Raw genomic sequence first — 19,016 nt, 5'->3', positions numbered from 1 at the left:
TTCTTGCATTTTGTCTATTCTATTTCCAAGATTTTGGATCATCTTTACTATCATTATTCTGAATTCTTTTTCAGGTAGACTGCCTATTTCCTCTTCATTTGTTAGGTCTGGTGGGTTTTTATCTTGCTCCTTCATCTGCTGTGTGTTTTTCTGTCTTCCCATTTTGCTTATCTTACTGTGTTGGGGTCTCTGTTTTGCAGGCTGCAGGTTCGTAGTTCCCGTTGCTTTTGGTGTCTGTCCCCAGTGGCTAAGGTTGGTTCAGTGGGTTGTGTAGACTTCCTGGTGGAGGGGACTAGTGCCTGTGTTCTGGTGGATGAGGCTGGATCTTGTCTTTCTGGTGGACACGTCCACGTCTGGTGGTGTGTTTTGGGGTGTCTGTGGACTTATTATGATTTTAGGCAGCCTCTCTGCTAATGGGTGGGGTTGTGTTCCTGTCTTGCTAGTTGTTTGGCATAGGATTTTCAGCACTGTAGAGTGCTGGTCGTTGAGTGAAGCTGGGTGCTGGTGTTGAGATGGAGATCTCTGGGAGATTTTCGCCGTTTGATAGTATGTGGAGCTGGAAGGTCTCTTGTGAACCAGTGTCCTGAAGTTGGCTCTCCCTCCTCAGAGGCACAGCACTGACTCCTGGCTGCTGCACCAACAGCCTTTCATCCACATGGCTCAGAATAAAAGGGAGAAAAAGTAGAAAGAAAGAAGTAGTAGAAGTAGAAAGAAAGAAAGAGGGAAAGGAAGAAAGGAGGGAGGGAGGAAGGAAGGAAGGAGGGAGAGAAGGAAGGAAAAAAAGAAAGGAGATAAAGTAAAATAAAATAAAGTAAGAAAATATAATAAAGTTATTAAAATAAAAAAATAATTAAGAGGAAAAAAATTAAAAAAACAAAAATAAAATGGACGGATAGAACCCTAGGACAAATGGTGGAAGCAAAGCTATACAGACAAAAATCTCATACAGAAGCATACACATACGCACTCACAGAAAGAGAAAAAGGGGAAAAAATCATAAATCTTGCTCTCAGAGTCCACCTCCTCAATTTGGGATGTTTTGTTGTCTATTCACGTATTCCACAGCTGCAGGGTACATCAAGTTGATTGTGGAGCTTTAATCCGCTGCTTCTGAGGCTGCTGGGAGAGATTTCCCGTTTTCTTCTTTGTTCTCACAGCTCCCAGGGGCTCAGCTTTGGATTTGGCCCCGCCTCTTCGTGTAGGTTGCCGGAGGGCGTCTGTTCTTCGCTCAGACAGGACGGGGTTAAAGGAGCCGCTGATTCGGGGCTCTGGCTCACTCAGGCCGGGGGGGAGGGAGGGGCACGGAGTGCCGGGTGAGCCTGCAGCGGCAGAGGCCAGCGTGATGCCGCACCAGCCCGAAGCGTGCCGTGCATTCTCCTGGAGGAGTTGACCCTGGATCCCGGGACCCTGGCAGTGGCGGGCTGCACAGGCTCCCCGGAAGTGGGGTGTGGACAGTGACCTGTGCTCGCACACAGGCTTCTTGGTGGCGGCAGCAGCAGCCTTAGCATCCCATGCCTGTCTCTGGGGTTGGCGCTTTTAGCCGCGGCTCGCGCCCGTCTCTGGAGCTCCTTTAAGCAGCACTCTTAATCCCCGTTCCTCGCGCAACAGGAAACAAAGAGGGAAGAAAAAGTCTCTTGCCTCTTCAGCAGGTCCAGACTTTTCCCCGGACTCCCTCCTGGCTAGCCGTGGCGCACTAACCCCCTGCAGGCTGTGTTCACGCCACCAACCCCAGTCCTTTCCCGTGCTCCGACCGAAGCCCGAGCCTCAACTCCCAGCCCCGCCCGCCCCGGCGGGTGAGCAGACAAGCCTCTCGGGCTGGTGAGTGCCGGCCAGCCCTGATCCTCTGTTCGGGAATCTCTCCGCTTTGCCCTCCGCACCCCTGTGGCTGCGCTGTCCTCCGCGGTCCCGAAGCTTCCCCCTCCGCCACCCGCAGTCTCCGCCCGCGAAGGGGCTTCCTACTGGGTGGAAAGCTTTCCTCCTTCACAGCTCCCTCCCACTGGTGCAGGTCCCGTCCCTATTCTTTTGTCTCTGTTTATTCTTTTTTCTTTTGCCCTACCCAGGTTCGTGGGGGGTTTCTTGCCTTTTGGGAGGTCTGAGGTCTTCTGCCAGCGTTCAGTAGGTGTTCTGTAGCAGTTGTTCCATTTGTAGATTTATTTCTGGTGTATCTGTGGGGAGGAAGGTGATCTGCGCGTCTTACTCTTCCGCCATCTTTCCGAAAGCCTCTGGGTAATTTCTATTATTCTGTCTTGCAGATTACTTATTCTTTCTTCTGCATTATTTATTTTGCTATTTGTTGCATTTAGCTTAGATATCTCCTCAGCAAATGAAGATTTTAATTTTTCTTGTCTCCTCCTTATAGTTTCTAGTTCCTTTTTACAGTAATCTGCATTTCTGTCGAAAACCTTTCTTAGTTCCTTCAGTATTTTCATTACCTCCTTTTTGAACTCGGTGTCTGTTAGACTGAAGAGGTCTGTTTCATTGTTTGTTCCTTCAGGGGAATTCTCTTGCTCTTTTAATTGGGAGTGGTTCCTCAGCTTCTTCATTTTGCTTATATTTCTCTTTGTGAGTTTAAGAGATACAAATACCTATAGTAGTCTTGGAGGGCTTTTTATGTATGGGAGCGTCCCTGCACAGCTTGTGTGGGTTTAATATTTTTTTGGTCTGAGGGCTGTTTTTGGTTTGGGTGCTTGCTGTTTCTTTCCTCAGCATGTGCTGGTCAATTAGCCCCTTGTTAGGGGGTATGCAGGCGTGCAGCCCGCTCATGGGACCCTTGGTGCCAGTGTGCTGCGTGTGCTCCCGGGGAAGCGGGGGCATTGGTTGGTGCCAGGTTTTGGGACCATTGGCCAACTATCCATGCCTGACTCTGGAGTCCAAGATGGCAGCGGCAGCTATTGCCCACCCCTGGAGCTTGTGTAGGTGGTGCCCTGCCGCCTGAGAGAGGGCGTGGAGAAAGAAGCTCCTGTGGCAGGCCCACCCATCTCCTCGTGGGCCCCCCAGCAATGGTGCCTTGCTCCTCTGGGGGGCCCAGGCTTCCTCCCGTAGTCCCTCGGTTATAGCACACCACACCGTAGCCCCCTCAGGCTGTCACCATGCATCCAGCCCCAGTCCTCTTCCCAATTCTCACCTTCAAAGCACAAGCCTCAGCACTCAGCCCCTGACCCCCTCAGTGGAAGAGTGAGCATCTTGGGCTAGGGAGTGCCAGGTGGCACCACTGACTGTCTGTGCAGGTGTCTCTCCTCTTTGCCCTCTGCAAACTAGTCGCTGCGCTCTCCCCTGAGGCTCCGGAGCTCCCCCTCCATTCCGGCTGTTCTCTCTGCCAGTGAGGGGACTTCCCAGTGTGTGGAAACCTTTCCTTTTTCACATTTCTCTCCCAGGTATGTAGGTCCTGTCCCATTTCCTTTCGCGCTTTTTTTTTCTTTTGTCCTACCCAGTTACATGGAGATTTTCTAGTCCTTTTTGAAGTCTGAGGTCTTCTGCCATCATCCAGTAGGTGTTCTGTGAGAATTGTTCCACATGTATATGTATTTTTGATGTATTTGTGGGAGAAGATGAGCTCCATATCCTACTCCTCTGCCATCTTAATCATTCTTTTAAATTTTACTTTTATTTAAAATTATTTGGCTGTATAGTTTTTTCATTATATTAAGTGTGTTATAGAATGGAGTACTTTTATATTCACGTACCAGGTTTCTCATACTGTTTACGTTTATCAGTGTATGCTCTTAATCCAGTGAGAACAGGACCTTTAGGGACTTAATTCTTTAAGAGTACTGTTTTAACATTTTTTTTCTTTGAGGTTGTCTCAGATTATTGGAGGTCAGAGGGATAAAATCGGAGAGAATGAAATCTCAGAAAGTGTAACCTTCAAGCCAGCGTTTTCAAGATTTTATACTCTGGAACATTAAGATTCCCCTAAAATGTTAATAGGTGTTTTATGATGAAAATGTCCATGTGGTCAGTTAGGTAGATGGCTACTGTTTATTGAGTGCCAGGCCTGTGCTAAGCATTTGATTTGCATCGTATCATTTAACTCTCACAGCATCCCATGAGGTAGGAAGAAAACCATGAGTCTATGGTATTTCAGAATCAGAGAGAAAACAAATGGTTTTAATACAGAAGGGACAAGACCCAGATCTATCAAGATGACTAACCAAGATAACTTACAAACTCTCCCGTTGCACAGAAATACAAATTTTGGGTAAACTATAATAAACTCTTAGAGAAATCCCTAGGTGCCAGAAATATGGAACTATAAAAGTAAAGTGGTAATTGAGAACAGGGACAAAATCTTGGGTGAGGAGTTTAGAATGGGGACCCTGACCTCCATGTAAAACTGGGATTCCCTAAGGACCTTCGTTGAAACAATGGAAAAGGAAAATATCTGCTTTATGCTGTGGGGAGATGATAGATTTCTCATTCTCTGACTCCACTCTGAGGGGCAGGGGCATGGGCATGTAAGTCTCCCCTGAGAATATCTGGGCATGGGCCTTATTTGGGTAAATGTTTGAAATTTCTATTTTGATTGGGAACCCCAAAGTCAAGATATTAACAACAAACAAAATTGTTTTGGGCCAGTGATATTCTTTGGTTGTCTGACAAAAGCAAATACAGAACTCCAGTGGAGGAGAAGCTTTCACAATCCGGGCCACAGGGGATTTTCACAGAAAAAACAATTTCCACAAAAAGTGAGCTCACAAAAAAATTCCAAAGTATCCCAGCAAATAATCCTCCATGATTAGGAGTCAACAATTAAACAATGACTGGATATGTTTCCTTTTCAGATTTTTCATTACTAGTGTATAGAAATGCAACTGATTTCTGTGTATTGATTATTCTGCAACTTTGCAGAATTCATTTATTCTAACAGGTTGTTTTGTGTGTGTGTTTGTGTGTGTGTGTGTGTGTGTGTGTCTGTGTCTGTGTGTGTGGAAACTTTAGAGTTTTTTATGTATAAGATCATGTCATTTGTGAACAGAGATAATTTTATTTCTTCCTTTCCAACACAGACGCCTTTAATTTCTTTTTCTTGCCAGTACTATGTTGAATACAAGTGGTGAAAGCAGACATCCTTGTCCTGTTTTTAATCTTTGGAGAAAGTCTGTCAGACTTTTACGGTTGAGTGTAGTGTTAGCTGTAATTTTTTTCATGACTGGCATTTATTATGTTGAGGAAGTTTCCTTCTATTTCTAGTTTATTAAGTGTTTTTTAATGAAAGAGATTTTACTTTTGTCAAATTCTTTTTGCCTCAGTTGACATGGTCATGTGGTTTTCTACTAATTCACAAAAATTAATTCACACTGATTCTATTAATGTGGTGTGTTACATAGATTGCTTTTTGTATTTTGAACCGTATGTACCTGGGTAAATCCACCTGGTCGTGGTATATACAGTAATCCTCTTAGTATGCTGCTGAATTGAGTTTGCAAGTATTTTTTGAGAATTTTTGCATCAGTATTCATAAGGAATATCTGTAGTTTTCTTGTACTATCTTTGTGTCTTGCTTTGGTGTCAGGGTAATGCTGGATTCATAGAATGAGTTAGGAAGTGCTCCTTCTCATTAATTTTTTGGAAGAGTTTGAGAAGGCTTGGTATTAATTCCTTAAATGGTAGAATTTACCAGTTAAGCGATCTGGTCCTAGGTTTTTCTGCTTTGGGAGGGTTTTGACAACTGATTCAGTCTCCTTACTGGTTATAAGTCTGTTCAGTTATTCTGTTTCTTCATTAGTCCATTTTGGTAGATTGTGTTTCTAGGAATTTGTCCGTTTAATCTAAGTTACTCAGTTTGTTGGTGTACAGTTGTTTATAGTGTTCTCCTGTAATCCACCCCCCACTTTTTTTTTTGGTCATGCCACATGTGGCTTGTGGGATCTTAGTTCCCTGACCAGGGATTGAACCTAGGCCCTCGGCCATGAAAGTGTGGAGTCCTACCCACTGGACCACTGGGGAATTCCCTTATAATCCTTTTTATTCATGTAAAATTGGTAGTAATGTTCCCCCTTTCTTTTTTAAAAAAAATTTAAAATTTATTTATTTTTTTGGCTGCATTGGGTCTTTGTTGTGGTACGTGGGCTTCTCACTGTGGTGGCTTTTCTTGTTGCAGAGCACGGACTCTAGGCAGTGGGCTTCAGTAGTTGCAGCACGTGGGCTCTGTAGTTGTGGTGGGAGGGCTCTAGGGCGCGTGGGCACAGTAGTTATGGCTCATGGGCTCAGTAGTCGTGGCTCGCGGGCTCTAGAGCACAGGCTCAGTAATTGTGGTGCATGGGCTTAGTTGCTTTGCGGCATGTGGGATCTTCCTGGACCAGGGCTTGAACCTGTGTCCCCTGCATTGGCAGGTGGATTCTTAACCACTGCACCACTGGGGAAGTTTTCCCTTTTCATTTTTGATTGTAGTAATTTGTTTTCTCTCCTTTTTTTTTTTTCTTGATCAGTTTAGCTAAAGGTTTGTCAATTTTGTTGATCTTTTCAAAGCAACAACTTTTGGTTTCATTAATTTTCTGTATTTTTCTATTTGCTATTTTGTTTATCTCTATTCTAATCTTTATTATTATTATTTTTTACTCCTGCTATCTTTGGGTTTTATTTGCTCTTTCTTGTTCCTTAAAGTGTACAGTTAGGTTATTAATTTGACCTTTTTTTCTTTTTAATTTTATGTGCTTGCAGCTGTAAATTTCCCTCTTTGCATTGCTTTTGTGGTATCCCATAAATTTTGGTATGTTGTGTTTCTGTTTTCATTCATCTCAAGGTATTTTCCAGTTTCCCTGTGATTTCTTCTTTGACACTTTTGTTGGTTAAGCCTGTTGATTTCCACATATGAATTTTCCAGTTTTCTCTTGGGATGTTGATTTCTCATTTCATTGTGATTGGAAAAAATTATTTGTAAGAGGTCAGTTCTTATTAAATTATTAAGACTTGTTTTGTGGCCTTACATATAGTCTCTTCTGTGAAATGTTCCATGTGTACTTGAAAAGAATGTATATTCTGCTCTTGTTGGATGGAGTGTTCTCTATATGTCTTTTAGATCTAATTGGTTTGTAGTGTTGTTCAACTCCTCTGTTTCCTTATTGATTTTCTTTTCGGTTGTTCTAGCCATTATTGAAAGTTCTGGTAAAGAGTCTCTGTTTAGGATAATGAAATTCTGGAAATAGATAGTGTTGATGGTTACACAACATTGTGAATGTACTGAATCCCACCGAATTTTACACTGAAAAATGGTTAAAATAGTTAAAAGTTATGAATGTGAAAGAATCAGAACTCCAAGAGAAGTCTAAGACTATGAAAAAAATGGCCATTTGGAAAATGAACAAAGGAACTACTGGAAATAAAAATTACAGTTACTGAATTTTAAAACTTAGTAGATGAGATAGAGTGAAATTTAGACACAGCTAAAGATAGAATTAATAAACTGGAATATCTGACAGGATAATCCTTAATGAAGCTCTTAGAAATAAGACTAGAATTAGAAAATTTTACATGTATCTAAAAGGAATTTCAATAAAAGAGAATAGAAGGGACTTCCCTGGTGGTCCAGTGGTTAACATTCTGCACTTCCACTGCAAGAGGTGTGGGTTCAACCGCTGGTCAGGGAACTAGGATCCTGCATGGCATGCAGTGCAGCCAAAAAAGAAAAAAAAATGTGTATGTGTGTATATATACACACACACGTATATATAAAAGAAAAAGAAAATAGAAAGGTAATATTCAGAGGGATGAGGCTAGGATCTTACAAATAAATGAAAGACATGACCACTCAGATTCAGAAAGCCCAATGAAGAATACCAAAGACCAAAAGATTTTAAAAGCAACTAGAGTGGGACTTCCCTGGTGGCGCAGTGGTCGAGAATCTGCCTGCCAATGCAGGGGACATGGGTTCGAGCCCTGGTCCGGGAAGATCCCACATGCCACGGAGCAACTGAGCCTGTGCGCCACAACTGCTGAGCCTGCGCTCTAGAGCCTGCGAGCCACAACTACTGCGCCCGTGTGCCACAACTACTGAAGCCCCTGTGCCTAGAGCCCATGCTCCACAACAAGAGAAGCCACCACAGTGAGAAGCCTATGCACCACAAAATGAAGAGTAGCCCCAGCTTGCCGCAACTAGAGAAAGCCCGCGTGCAGCAACGAAGACCTAACGCAGCCTAAATAAATAAATAAACAAAACCACTCAAAAAATAGTAATAAAAAGCAACTAGAGTATAAAAGATTCCTTCAAATTAACATAGCATGCTTTGCCACAGCATCAGTAGAGACCAGATAATAGTAGAAAATGTCTTCAGAGAACTTCTGTAAACCTAGAAATATTGACCAAAATAAACAATTCTGGAGGGCAAAAGGGCAAACAGAAATTCTTGGTAACATGTAGATGGAAGGCAATAATTGAAGTTAGTATTTTAAGTTTCTTATACTGTTTGGAAATAGGGAAGGATGATAGACTTAAAATTGATGGTACATATATTTTCATATCAATAAGTATTTTATTATTATTATTTTAAATTAATTAATTTTTTTGGGTTGTGCTGGGTGTTCGTTGCTGTGTGCAGGCTTTCTCTAGTTGCTGCGAGCAGGGGCTACTCTTCGTTGCTGTGCGTGGGCTTCTCATTGTTTTGTTTTGTTTTGCGGTACGCGGGCCTCTCACTGTTGTGGCCTTCTCCCGTTGCGGAGCACAGGCTCCGGACGCGCAGGCTCAGCAGCCATGGCTCAAAGGCCCACCGGCTCCGCGGCATGTGGGATCTTCCCGAACCGGGGCACGAACCCGTGTCCCCTGCATCGGCAGGCGGACTCTCAACCACTGCGCCACCAGGGAAGCCCTGGGCTTCTCATTGTCATGGCTTCTCTTGCTGCAGAGCACGGCCTCTAGGTGCGCGGGCTTCAGTAGTTGTGGCACGTGGGCTCTAGAGCACAGGCTTAGTAGTTGTGGTGCAAGGGGCTTAGTTGCTCCGCAGCATGTGGGATCTTCCTGGACCAGGGATTGAACCCGTGTCCTTTGCATTGGCAGGGAGATTCTTAACCATTGCACCACCAGGGAAGCCCCTCAATAAGTATTTTAAAACAAAATTTCTCAAAATGTGTTTTTAGAGTGTTTTTTAAAAAAAAACTTTAAAACTTGAAATATATAGGAGAATGACACCATGACCCTAGGGAAGAGTTTCTTAAGATAAAGTGCACAACGTTTAAAAGAAAATATTGCTAAGTATGATTATATAAAAATTAAGAACTTGTGCTTATCATGAAACACTGGTAAAAGAGATGAGTATTTCAGAGAAAGTGGAAGTATGAATGGTCAGAAGGCACAAAAAAAATGCTGAACTTCATTAGTAAATGAGAAAATTCAAGTTAAATGAAATGTTAATTTTTTATACCCACCAGACTGCAAAAAATTAAAAGTCTGATAGTGGCCAAGTGTTGGTAAAGATGTAGGAAAAAAGAACTATTTGCCTGTAGGAAATGTGAATTGTCATTTTGGAAAATAGTTTGGCCTCCTCTAGTAAAGTTGAGCAAACACACCTGTGACTTAGTACTGTTCCTAGGTGTCTACTTTAGGGACATGCTTGCACAAAAATAAGTATAGTTAAGCCAACAGAATAGCAGCAGCAGAATATGGAGATGAAGAGCATTTGGAGGTACACTGCCTAGGATAAGATCCCAGCTTTGCCACTTACTAGTTTTGTGACTTTTGGTAAGTTACTTAACCTCATTGTGACAGTTTTCTCTTCTGTAAATATAGTACTTACCTAATCATATAGGGTTGATATGAGGATTAAATGTTATGTGTAAAGCCTGTCTTATATTGAGTGCTATTTGTGACAATTACATGTAACCATATAGATGAATGTAAAAAACATAATGTGTAAAAGAAACAAGTTGCAGAAAAATACATATGGCACCACACAATTTACACAGTTCAAAGCATATAACGTTTAACAAAAGCCTTATAAGAAAATTATTAAAATTTAGTAATGCAGGTACCCTTTGGGGAGGGAGGACGCAGGTGGTATAGGGAGGGGGGACACATGGGAGGTTTCTGTTTCTTAAACTCAGTGGTAAATCACAGAGGTGATTTTCATTTTCTTTGGACTGTACATGTTTATATATTTTATTTCATAGTAAAAACTAAAAATAAGGGTAGGATATGTGGAGTTAAATACTTGTTTGATGGAGGACTTCTCAGAGCACTGATAATGTTAATTGTACATTGTGAACTTCAAAGAGAGATATAGAATTTTTAGGGCTCCCCACTTGGTCATGGAGCCTTTTGGGTCTTAACAGCTAAAGTAGGACTGCATTATGTGATTGTTGATCTTTAGCCTGAGTTTTAGTGGATAAATAGAATTCTGTTTCACAGTGCACAGATATTTTAACTAAACCACCTACTATTGTACATTGAGTTCACTTGGATTTTTTAATCTTATGAGCAATATTGAAATGTTTTATTAAAAAAATTTTTTTATAAGACTGAAGTCTTTGCTTATATCTTTAATTATGAATTTTTTTCCCCTGAATTGTGCTATTTCATTTCCTTTACTATAGGAAGGAATTGTTGAGAATCTTTTCAAATGGGCCCGAGAGGCTGATCAGCCACTGAGGACATATTCTACTGGTCTGTTAGGAGGTGCTATGGAAAATCAAGACATTGCTGCCAACTACAGGGATGAAAATTCACAGCTGGTAAGGACCACGTTAGAATGATTTTTTTTGCATAAGATGGGAGTGTATTCACTCGTTCTTTCTTGCTACTGAACTTGAATAGGTAGATCTTATTTGTTACCTTGTACTAGAGTATAACTGTAATTTCAGTATTTCAAGACTACTTTTCATAAGAGTTTTGATTGGACCTTTTTTTTTTTTTACTAGAAAATAGCTGTTTTTCATCTTGTCAAGGATCATGATATTTTGTACCAGATAAATAGTACCACTCCCTTTCCCTTCCCAACATCTGGATTATGAAAAATTTCAAACGTTTAGCAAAATATAATTTTACAGTGAACACCTGTATACACACCACTTACATTGATTGTGAATATTTTACTAAACTTATATTCATGAATACCCATCCATCCATTCACCCCTCATTATATCCATCCACCATTCTTTTTTTTTTTAATGCAAATTAAAATAAATTGCAGACCTAATCACTCTCTCTTTTTAAAACTAAGCATAATACTACAGTTTAGGCTTGACCCAAAAAATGAGTACTTCAAGGAAAAGGTAAAACATAAATGGTGAACTTGAAAATTAGATTATGTAATTATGTATAATGTGGATGACAGTATTTAACAGAATATAACTTGTGGCAGATAAAAGTTTCAGAAACATTCATGTTTGATTTTCAGACACTTTTAAAAATTGTGAATATATCTAGTGTCTGCCTCTTCAGGTGTGATGGTCCACCCCAGTTTGATCCAGCCAGATATGTTGTGAATTAGGTGTTTTATGTGCAGATCTTCTGGTTTGGGTTCTCTGGGAAATTTTATGGGGAATGAGACTTTTAGCCATTATTTATTTCATCAAGCTGTAGGAATCAAGTCAACATATTTATCAAATCTTTACTATTACCAGGCATTGAAATAATTGCATGATTATCCTTAAGTGGAAGTAAGAATTATTTGAATCATTTAAATTAAGATGCAGAAGAGACAACCCCTTTTATTCCAATATCTGTTGATAGGTGGCAATAGTACTTCGAAGACTGAGGGAGCTACAGCTTCAGGAAGTAGCTTTGAGGCAAGAAAGCAAGCGTCCTAGCCCACGAAAGCTCTCCTCTGAACCCCTTTTGCCTCTGGATGAAGAAGCTGTGGATATGGACTATGGCGACATGGCTGTAGATGTAGTGGATGGCGAACAAGAGGAAGCTTCTGGAGACATGGAGATCTCCTTTCATCTTGATTCAGCCCACAAGACCAGTAGCAGAGTGAACTCAGCAACTAAACCTGAGGAAGGAGGATTGAGGAAAAACAAGTCAGCAAAACAGGGTGACAGAGAGAGCTTTAGGAAAGCCAAGCAAAAGTTGGGTTTCTCATCATCTGATCCAGATCGCATGTTTGTTGAGCTGTCTAACAGCAGCTGGTCAGAAATGTCCCCCTGGGTGATTGGCACCAATTATACCCTTTATCCTATGACTCCTGCTATCGAGCAGCGACTCATTCTCCAGTATCTGACCCCTTTAGGAGAATATCAGGAGGTAAGCTTATTGGGAAGAGTAGTGTTCACATTTTGGGACCACTGTGTTTATTTCTGGGATATTTTGTGGTGTCATTTTATACATTGATGTGTTTTTACACTAATATAGAAAAGTCTTTGCCTCAAACTGGTAAAGTCTTATGGAGGTCACTCCTGATAAGGCCTTTTCGATCGAAGTGTGTTTGTATGTTTATCTTCATAAAGCGGGGGGAAGAGGCACCTCATTTCTTTAATCTTCTATCTTCATAAAGGAATAGGAAATATGTGAAAATAAATTCAAATGTTAAGACTTGTTTTTGGTGTTGATTTCAGTTACTTCCCATATTCATGCAACTTGGATCACGGGATTTGATGATGTTCTATGTTGACTTGAAACAGACTAACGATGTCCTACTTACATTTGAGGCACTCAAGGTAAAGTTCTTAAAAATGTTAGGTCACTGAGCATTTTATTGACATGGATGTGCCTATATGTTTTGGTATGTAGCATCTCTGGATTTTATTGTTCAGGGTAGTGCTTTTTTTAAAAATAAATTTTATTTATTTATTTTTGGCTGCATTCGGTCTTCGTTGCTGCATGCGGGCTTTCTCTAGTTGCAGCGAGTGGGGGCTACTCTCCGTTGCGGTGCGTGGGCTTCTCATTGCGGTGGCTTCTCTTGTTGCGGAGCACAGGCTCTAGGCGTGCAGGCTTCAGAAGTTGTGGCTCGCGGGCTCTAGAGTGCGTGCTCAGTAGTTGTGGTGCATGGGCTTAGTTGCTCCGTGGCATGTAGGATCTTCCTGGACCAGGAATAGAACCCGTGTCCCCTGCATTGGCAGGTGTATTCTTTTGTTTTTGTTTTTACATTAATTAATTATATTTTGGCTGTGTTGGGTCTTCGTTGCTGCATGCGGGCTTTCTCTAGTTGCGGTGAGTGGGGACTACTCTTCTTTGCAGCACGTGGGCTTCTTGTGGTGGCTTCTCTTGTTGTGGAGCATGGGCTCTAGGCGCGTGGGCTTCAGTAGTTGTGGCACGTGGGCTCAGTAGTTGTGGCGCATGAGCTTAGTTGCTCCATGGCATGTGGGATCTTGCTGGAATAGGGATCGAACCTGTGTTCTCTGCATTGGCAGGCGGATTCTAAACGACTGTGCCACCAGGGAAGTCCCAGCAGGCAGATTCTTATCCACTGTGCCACCAGGGAAGTCCCCAGGGTGTTTCTATTGCCAGATGTGTCAGTCGTGACAAATGAAAATTTCTTTTTTAGATAGAAGAAATGAGGCTTACCAAGTGCCTCCACAGAAATTCAGGGGTCAGTCCTAGAGGATTGAATGTTAAAGGAGAAAGTGGGTCTAAACCTGAGAGTGGCCTCAGTTATTGTTACTGGATAGGAAGAGAAACTAAGTGTATAGTACCTTAGGTCATACTACCTTTTAAGTATTCTGTCAGCCAACAACACTTCTTCTCAGTTATTAACTATATACATATTGTATGATGTTAGATTATTTAGAGTGGACAAAATATAAAGCAGAAAATGAGTAAAGAAATAGAGGCATACTCAAATTCAGTAAAGGTAAATGATTTTCTAGGTTGCAAAGGGGCTAAATGTAAGAGGGCAAGTATGTCTAGCCCACCAAATCCATACCTTTTCATGATAATTTAGGTAATCTGAAGGGAGAGAGGTTAAGTGGAATGAATAATTTTGTGGCTATTATAGTTCTACCCAACAGGTAACTAAATGAACACAGTACTATTCTGTGATGTTTACAATATTAGACAAATAAATTAAGTCTCTGCTGTTTATTGTTTGGTTAAGAGAGACAGGCATGTAAGCCTATGATTTCTTTTAGATATTATAGATGTTGTGAAAAAAGTATGGGGCACAAAGGAAGGAATGGTCTGTTCTCCTTGAGAATTAGTAGCTTCTAGACAAGACCTCTGAAAAAGAGGTAATGTTCTCACTGGCTATTCAAAGTTACAATTTCATTCCTGATATTCCAGAGCCATGCTGTCCAATAGAACTTTCTGTGCGATGGAGATGTTCTTTGTGCTGTTGAAAACAGTGGCTACTAGCCATATGTGAGCACTTAAAATGTAGCTAGTGCTTCTGAGGCATTGAATTTTTAACTAAATTTTAATTAAATTAGCCACATGTGGCCAGTGACTAGTGCATTGGACAGCACAGTTCCAGAGTATATTGAAATTAAATAGAAATAAGGAAATTTGCCTTTCAGACCCCAGAAATTTTAAGTTTGGAGGAGGTCAGACATAAATTGGAGTAACATGTATTCCTATGTATGGGATGCAGTGTGTGTGTGTGTGTGTGTGTGTGTGTGTATAAAGTGTGTAAACTCATGATTATACTTTGAACAGTGAGATGAAGCTGGAGGTCAGAGTTGTCTCCAGTGACCCAAAGGGATTGCTTTCAGATGCAGCATCCTGTCCTGAAAAGGAAATAGTGAAGAAGGGATTTGGGCAGTTGCTATTTCTGTAGGTCTTTGTATGAGGAACTGTAATGGGTGTCATTATTCAGCTGTTTTCTGTGCAGACTCATATAAGGGATTAAAGAAAATGAAATAAGGATGAACAGGGAAAAATCAGACAAGAGATCCTTCTTATAGGGAAATAAAAAGTATAGAAAGTTATGTGTACTGTTTTGTTCAAAAGGAAGTCTCAGTTGTGTAGGAGAAGGAACAGGTGTTGAAGTTAGTATTGGGTTGGCCAAAATGTTCTGGTTTTTCTGTAAGATCGTATAGATCAATAGAAACAAAATGGAATAAAATAGTAAATTAAGAACTAGAGGGCTTCCCTGGTGGCGCAGTGGTTGGGAGTCCGCCTGCCGATGCAGGGGACACGGGTTCGTGCCTCAATCTGGGAGGATCCCACATGCCGCGGAGTGGTTGGGCCCGTGAGCCATGGCCGCTGAGCCTGCGCGCCCGGAGCCTGTGCTCCGCAACGGGAGAGGCCACAACAGTGAGAGGCCCGCGTACTGCAAAAAAACAAAAACAAAAACAAACAAACAAAAAGAACTAGAACCTTATATGGAGGTACAATACAAGAAGAGAAAATAGAATCTTTGCCCACATGAGTGAGGTGAGCCAGGTTATGGGCTATGTTGAGCCAAGTAGAATTAAGGTTCTTGGTAAAGATTGAGCCTGTTTGTTCTCTGTTTCCCTACCTACTGATCTGGCAGTGGAACTGCCACTTTATGATAGTGACATTATTGGAAAAAGCACGTGCAGTGGCCTAAGTATTTGGGAGGGAACCATACATAGTTTAGTTTCTTGGGGAAAGACTTGGTGGGAATGTGGTAGAGGTTTGTGTATCAGCCAAGTAAAGAGTGAAGGGATTTGAATTATATATAAGGGTTAGTCTGAGTTTCTGTGTTAAGAGAACTTCTGAAGAGGGTACATACATGTTGTTTTTGCCATTGACCTTGGTGAAATTTATACAGGTATCAAATCATGTAATTACAAATCTGTGTTGTCTTGTCTGTACCTGCTGCCTGTATCACCACCCAGAAGACACCTTGACATGAGAAACAGGAGGCCAACGGAAACAGGAGGCTCCAGTTCTCCTGAGGCCCCATCCACGTTGGCCTGGGTTCAAAGTCATTGAGTAGCCTGCTGCTTGCATTGCACTCCTTGCCCTTAAAATTGCCCAGAAGATCAGGTCCACCCAGAGAGACTAGTAAGAATTGAACAGCAAGTTAACAAAACTTGATAACAAAGGCCTGTCTAATAGAGACTTAATAAAATAGTTCATTAATAAAGGTCTTTTTAAAGTGCATTCTGATTAGTTCTAAAAATTTACAAATTTTGATAATTTACTGAAGACTTTTCTTTGGGGATATATTGAGGATAAATTTAAAGGAAAGCAGAGTTTTGGATTTTATTAGATGATGAGTCAGTGACTGAGCCAAAGCTAAAACATAGAGCTGATGATGTTTAAAGGATTAAAATGGGAAGGGTAACAAAAATCCTTTAGGGAAGCTATGTAATAATAAAATGGTGTAGGATTATGTCGTTATGTACAGCAATATTCTTCATTTCTTATTTTTCACCCTCATGAAAACCTTTGGTATTAGGAGGGAATATTATGGAATCCTAGAGTTTTTTTGTTTTGTTTTTTGTTTCCCTTAAGCAGTATTGGTTTTACTTCTGTTTTGAGGGAGTGGTTGTCTGCTTCAGAGGAGTCTTTGTGTTTAGCAACTGTGAAGAGATATTTGTTCTAGATTTTTCCACGGTGATATGTGTCCTCTTTGTTTAGCACCTAGCATCTCTCCTGCTCCATAACAAGTTTGCCACAGAATTTGTTGCACATGGTGGAGTACAGAAATTACTGGAAATTCCTCGTCCTTCTATGGCTGCAACTGGTGTATCCATGTGCTTGTATTACCTGTCCTACAACCAGGATGCCATGGAAAGAGTAAGTCCAGTCCATTCAGATGTATGGGAATGGGATAGGGTGGGGAATATTCTAGTACATTCACAGGAAAACTTTTGGATAAGAAAAAATGAATAGGTGGATTAGGTTTTAATGAAAGAAGCAAGGAGCATGAATCTTTACAGAGCATTCCAAAAATGTAAAATTCTTTAGAAAAGGTCCAAAATGTAAAATTTTGTAGTCCTTTTTTCCCTGACTCTCTGAAAGAAAAAGATACAACAAAAAACCCAAGATGGATTGGGGTCACAGAACTTTTTTTTAGTTTTTGCCATTTTACTGCATTAGAATTATTTTCAGGCTCTTTTCAGATGTCCCTCAGTGGAGTTATATTTTGCATTTTTGAGTCAGTCTATTATAAAAACAACAGATGATGCTTTGTGTATTTGTGTTAACAAATAGTTCGTGGTAGAGACAGTAAAATCATTCCAGTTGTTCTCAGGGCTCCAGAGAAAAACATGGTAGCATGGCAGCTACCCTCTGGTAGCTGGTTTTCTGGGTTTTTCCAGCTAAGACTTTTTATTTAGTGATTTTTTAAAAAAGTCTAAGTGGGTTGTACATTTGAAAAGAAATGGGTCCTTAGATACCACTAGGGAAGCTTTTGTCATTTCTATGCCTGGAATATTTTTCTAATATTCTATGTGGTGTGGCTTTTCTGGTAGAGAGAAGTTGGTAAATTCTTCTTGGGTGGTGTCTTTATTCATCTTTGTATATGTACTAATAGGGTAATATTTTGATTTTAATTTTTTTAACTCCTTAAGATTCAGCATTATGCAAGGATATGTAATCTTTTGAGAGTAGTAACCTAATCTGTGTGTGTATGTACAAAATTAATTGTGGTTAAGATAAAAAAGTATCAAACAAACCTGGGTAATGCGTCATAATTCATTGTCTGACTTACAGGAGACAACAAAATGTGTGTGAATGAATCAGTGAGTGAATGGATATTAAACTTGTAGACTTTAGTATCAGAAGGCTCAGTCACTTTTATGAGCCTGGGGAAGTCCCTTATGTCTGTGAGCCACTTCTTCACCTGTTAGGTGGGAATACTAATATGTGTGTAACAGAGCATTGTGAGCATTAAAGGATATAAATATTTGCAGAATTTAGCACTCAGTATGTTTAGGTGGAATTTAAATATTTCTTTAAATTTAGGTTGTTTTCAGGCTTGGAATAGATTGTTATAAAATTTCATTTGTAACTTAAGCTTTAAACTCAGAATGACTTGCCCAGGAGTGATTATTGTATTTTGCAAAGATATCTATCTACACTGTGAATTTTTCTTCCCTTTTGTGAAGGTTCCTTTCCCCCAAATTTTAAAAAATTACGTTTTATTTTTATTTTTTGCAGGTTTGCATGCATCCCCACAATGTTCTGTCTGATGTGGTGAACTACACACTGTGGTTAATGGAATGTTCTCATGCTTCAGGATGCTGCCACGCTACCATGTTTTTCTCAATCTGCTTCTCCTTCCGGGCTGTATTGGAACTCTTTGACCGCTATGATGGTCTTCGTCGTCTGGTGAACTTGGTGAGGTTCTTCAGTGGCTTCTCTTTGTGAGGAGCAGGGGTTCTGCTTGTCTGGGCTGCCCGTCAGTGGCATTGAAGAGAGGAAGCTTCTGACTGGAGGAATTTTGCTATCATTTTTATGGATGAAGTCTTTTTTCCTCCTTCATTTACAAGTTTCTTTTCCTCTTAAGAGGACTATACCATTGTAGACTTGCCTTGAATATAGTAATCTTACAGGGGGAATTGCTTGATCCTTCTAAAAAGCAAGTTTTGTGCCTCTGTGTCTTTCAGCATGATTGAAAACTATGTAATTTTTCAATATAGGTTTAATGTTTTGCTTTCATATGGCTACTCTTAGCATGTTGTATGGACAGATGTACTTTGATGTTTGTCAATCTTCATGAGCACAAAAGTTGATTGAAGTCTTTCTCCTCTCCTTTTACTTTTCTCTTCCTCTTTGTTCTTCCTCCTCTTTTGCCCCATTCTTTTGCCTCTTTCTTAATAGATCAGTACTTTGGAGATTCTAAATTTGGAAGATCAGGGTGCACTTCTGAGTGATGATGAAATATTTGCTAGCCGCCAAACTGGGAAACATACGTGCATGGCCTTGCGCAAGTACTTTGAGGCTCACCTGGCCATTAAATTGGAACAAGTGAAGCAGTCACTTCAGAGGACTGAGGGTGGCATTCTTGTTCATCCTCAACCCCCTTACAAGGTGAGAGAACCTTGTCTAAAAAGGAAACGTTGTTAGCACTGTCTGTAGCATCTTGGGCCTGAAATGCACATTCATATCGGTGGAGTCCACGTGGGATGTACATTGTTGGATTATACTTGCACTGTGTGGAGGCAGAATACTTGAAAAGGGATGTAGGGAATTCCCTGGTGGTCCAGCGGTAGGACTTGACATTTTCACTGCAGTG

At 40.8% G+C, this 19,016-nt stretch overlaps 1 protein-coding gene across 7 annotated transcripts in view; it reads left to right on the top strand.

Moving 5' to 3' along the window:
* Positions 1-19,016, top strand: part of DCAF1 (DDB1 and CUL4 associated factor 1) — a 93,015-nt gene that overhangs the window by 35,968 nt on the left and 38,031 nt on the right. For all 7 annotated transcript variants that reach the window (XM_073811164.1, XM_073811165.1, XM_019947487.3 and 4 more), the window contains 6 exons: positions 10,522-10,659; positions 11,660-12,172; positions 12,484-12,585; positions 16,415-16,573; positions 17,939-18,118; positions 18,602-18,811. In XM_073811164.1, coding sequence (XP_073667265.1) covers positions 10,522-10,659; positions 11,660-12,172; positions 12,484-12,585; positions 16,415-16,573; positions 17,939-18,118; positions 18,602-18,811 — 1,302 coding nt within the window. The remainder of the gene's footprint in view (positions 1-10,521; positions 10,660-11,659; positions 12,173-12,483; positions 12,586-16,414; positions 16,574-17,938; positions 18,119-18,601; positions 18,812-19,016) is intronic.

The sequence above is a fragment of the Tursiops truncatus genome, chromosome 10 (assembly GCF_011762595.2).
Source record: "Tursiops truncatus isolate mTurTru1 chromosome 10, mTurTru1.mat.Y, whole genome shotgun sequence".
In the NCBI taxonomy this organism is placed as follows: Eukaryota; Metazoa; Chordata; class Mammalia; order Artiodactyla; family Delphinidae; genus Tursiops; species Tursiops truncatus.
The sequence above is the reverse complement of the archived record's forward strand: the minus strand, read 5'-3'. Positions and strand labels throughout refer to the sequence as shown.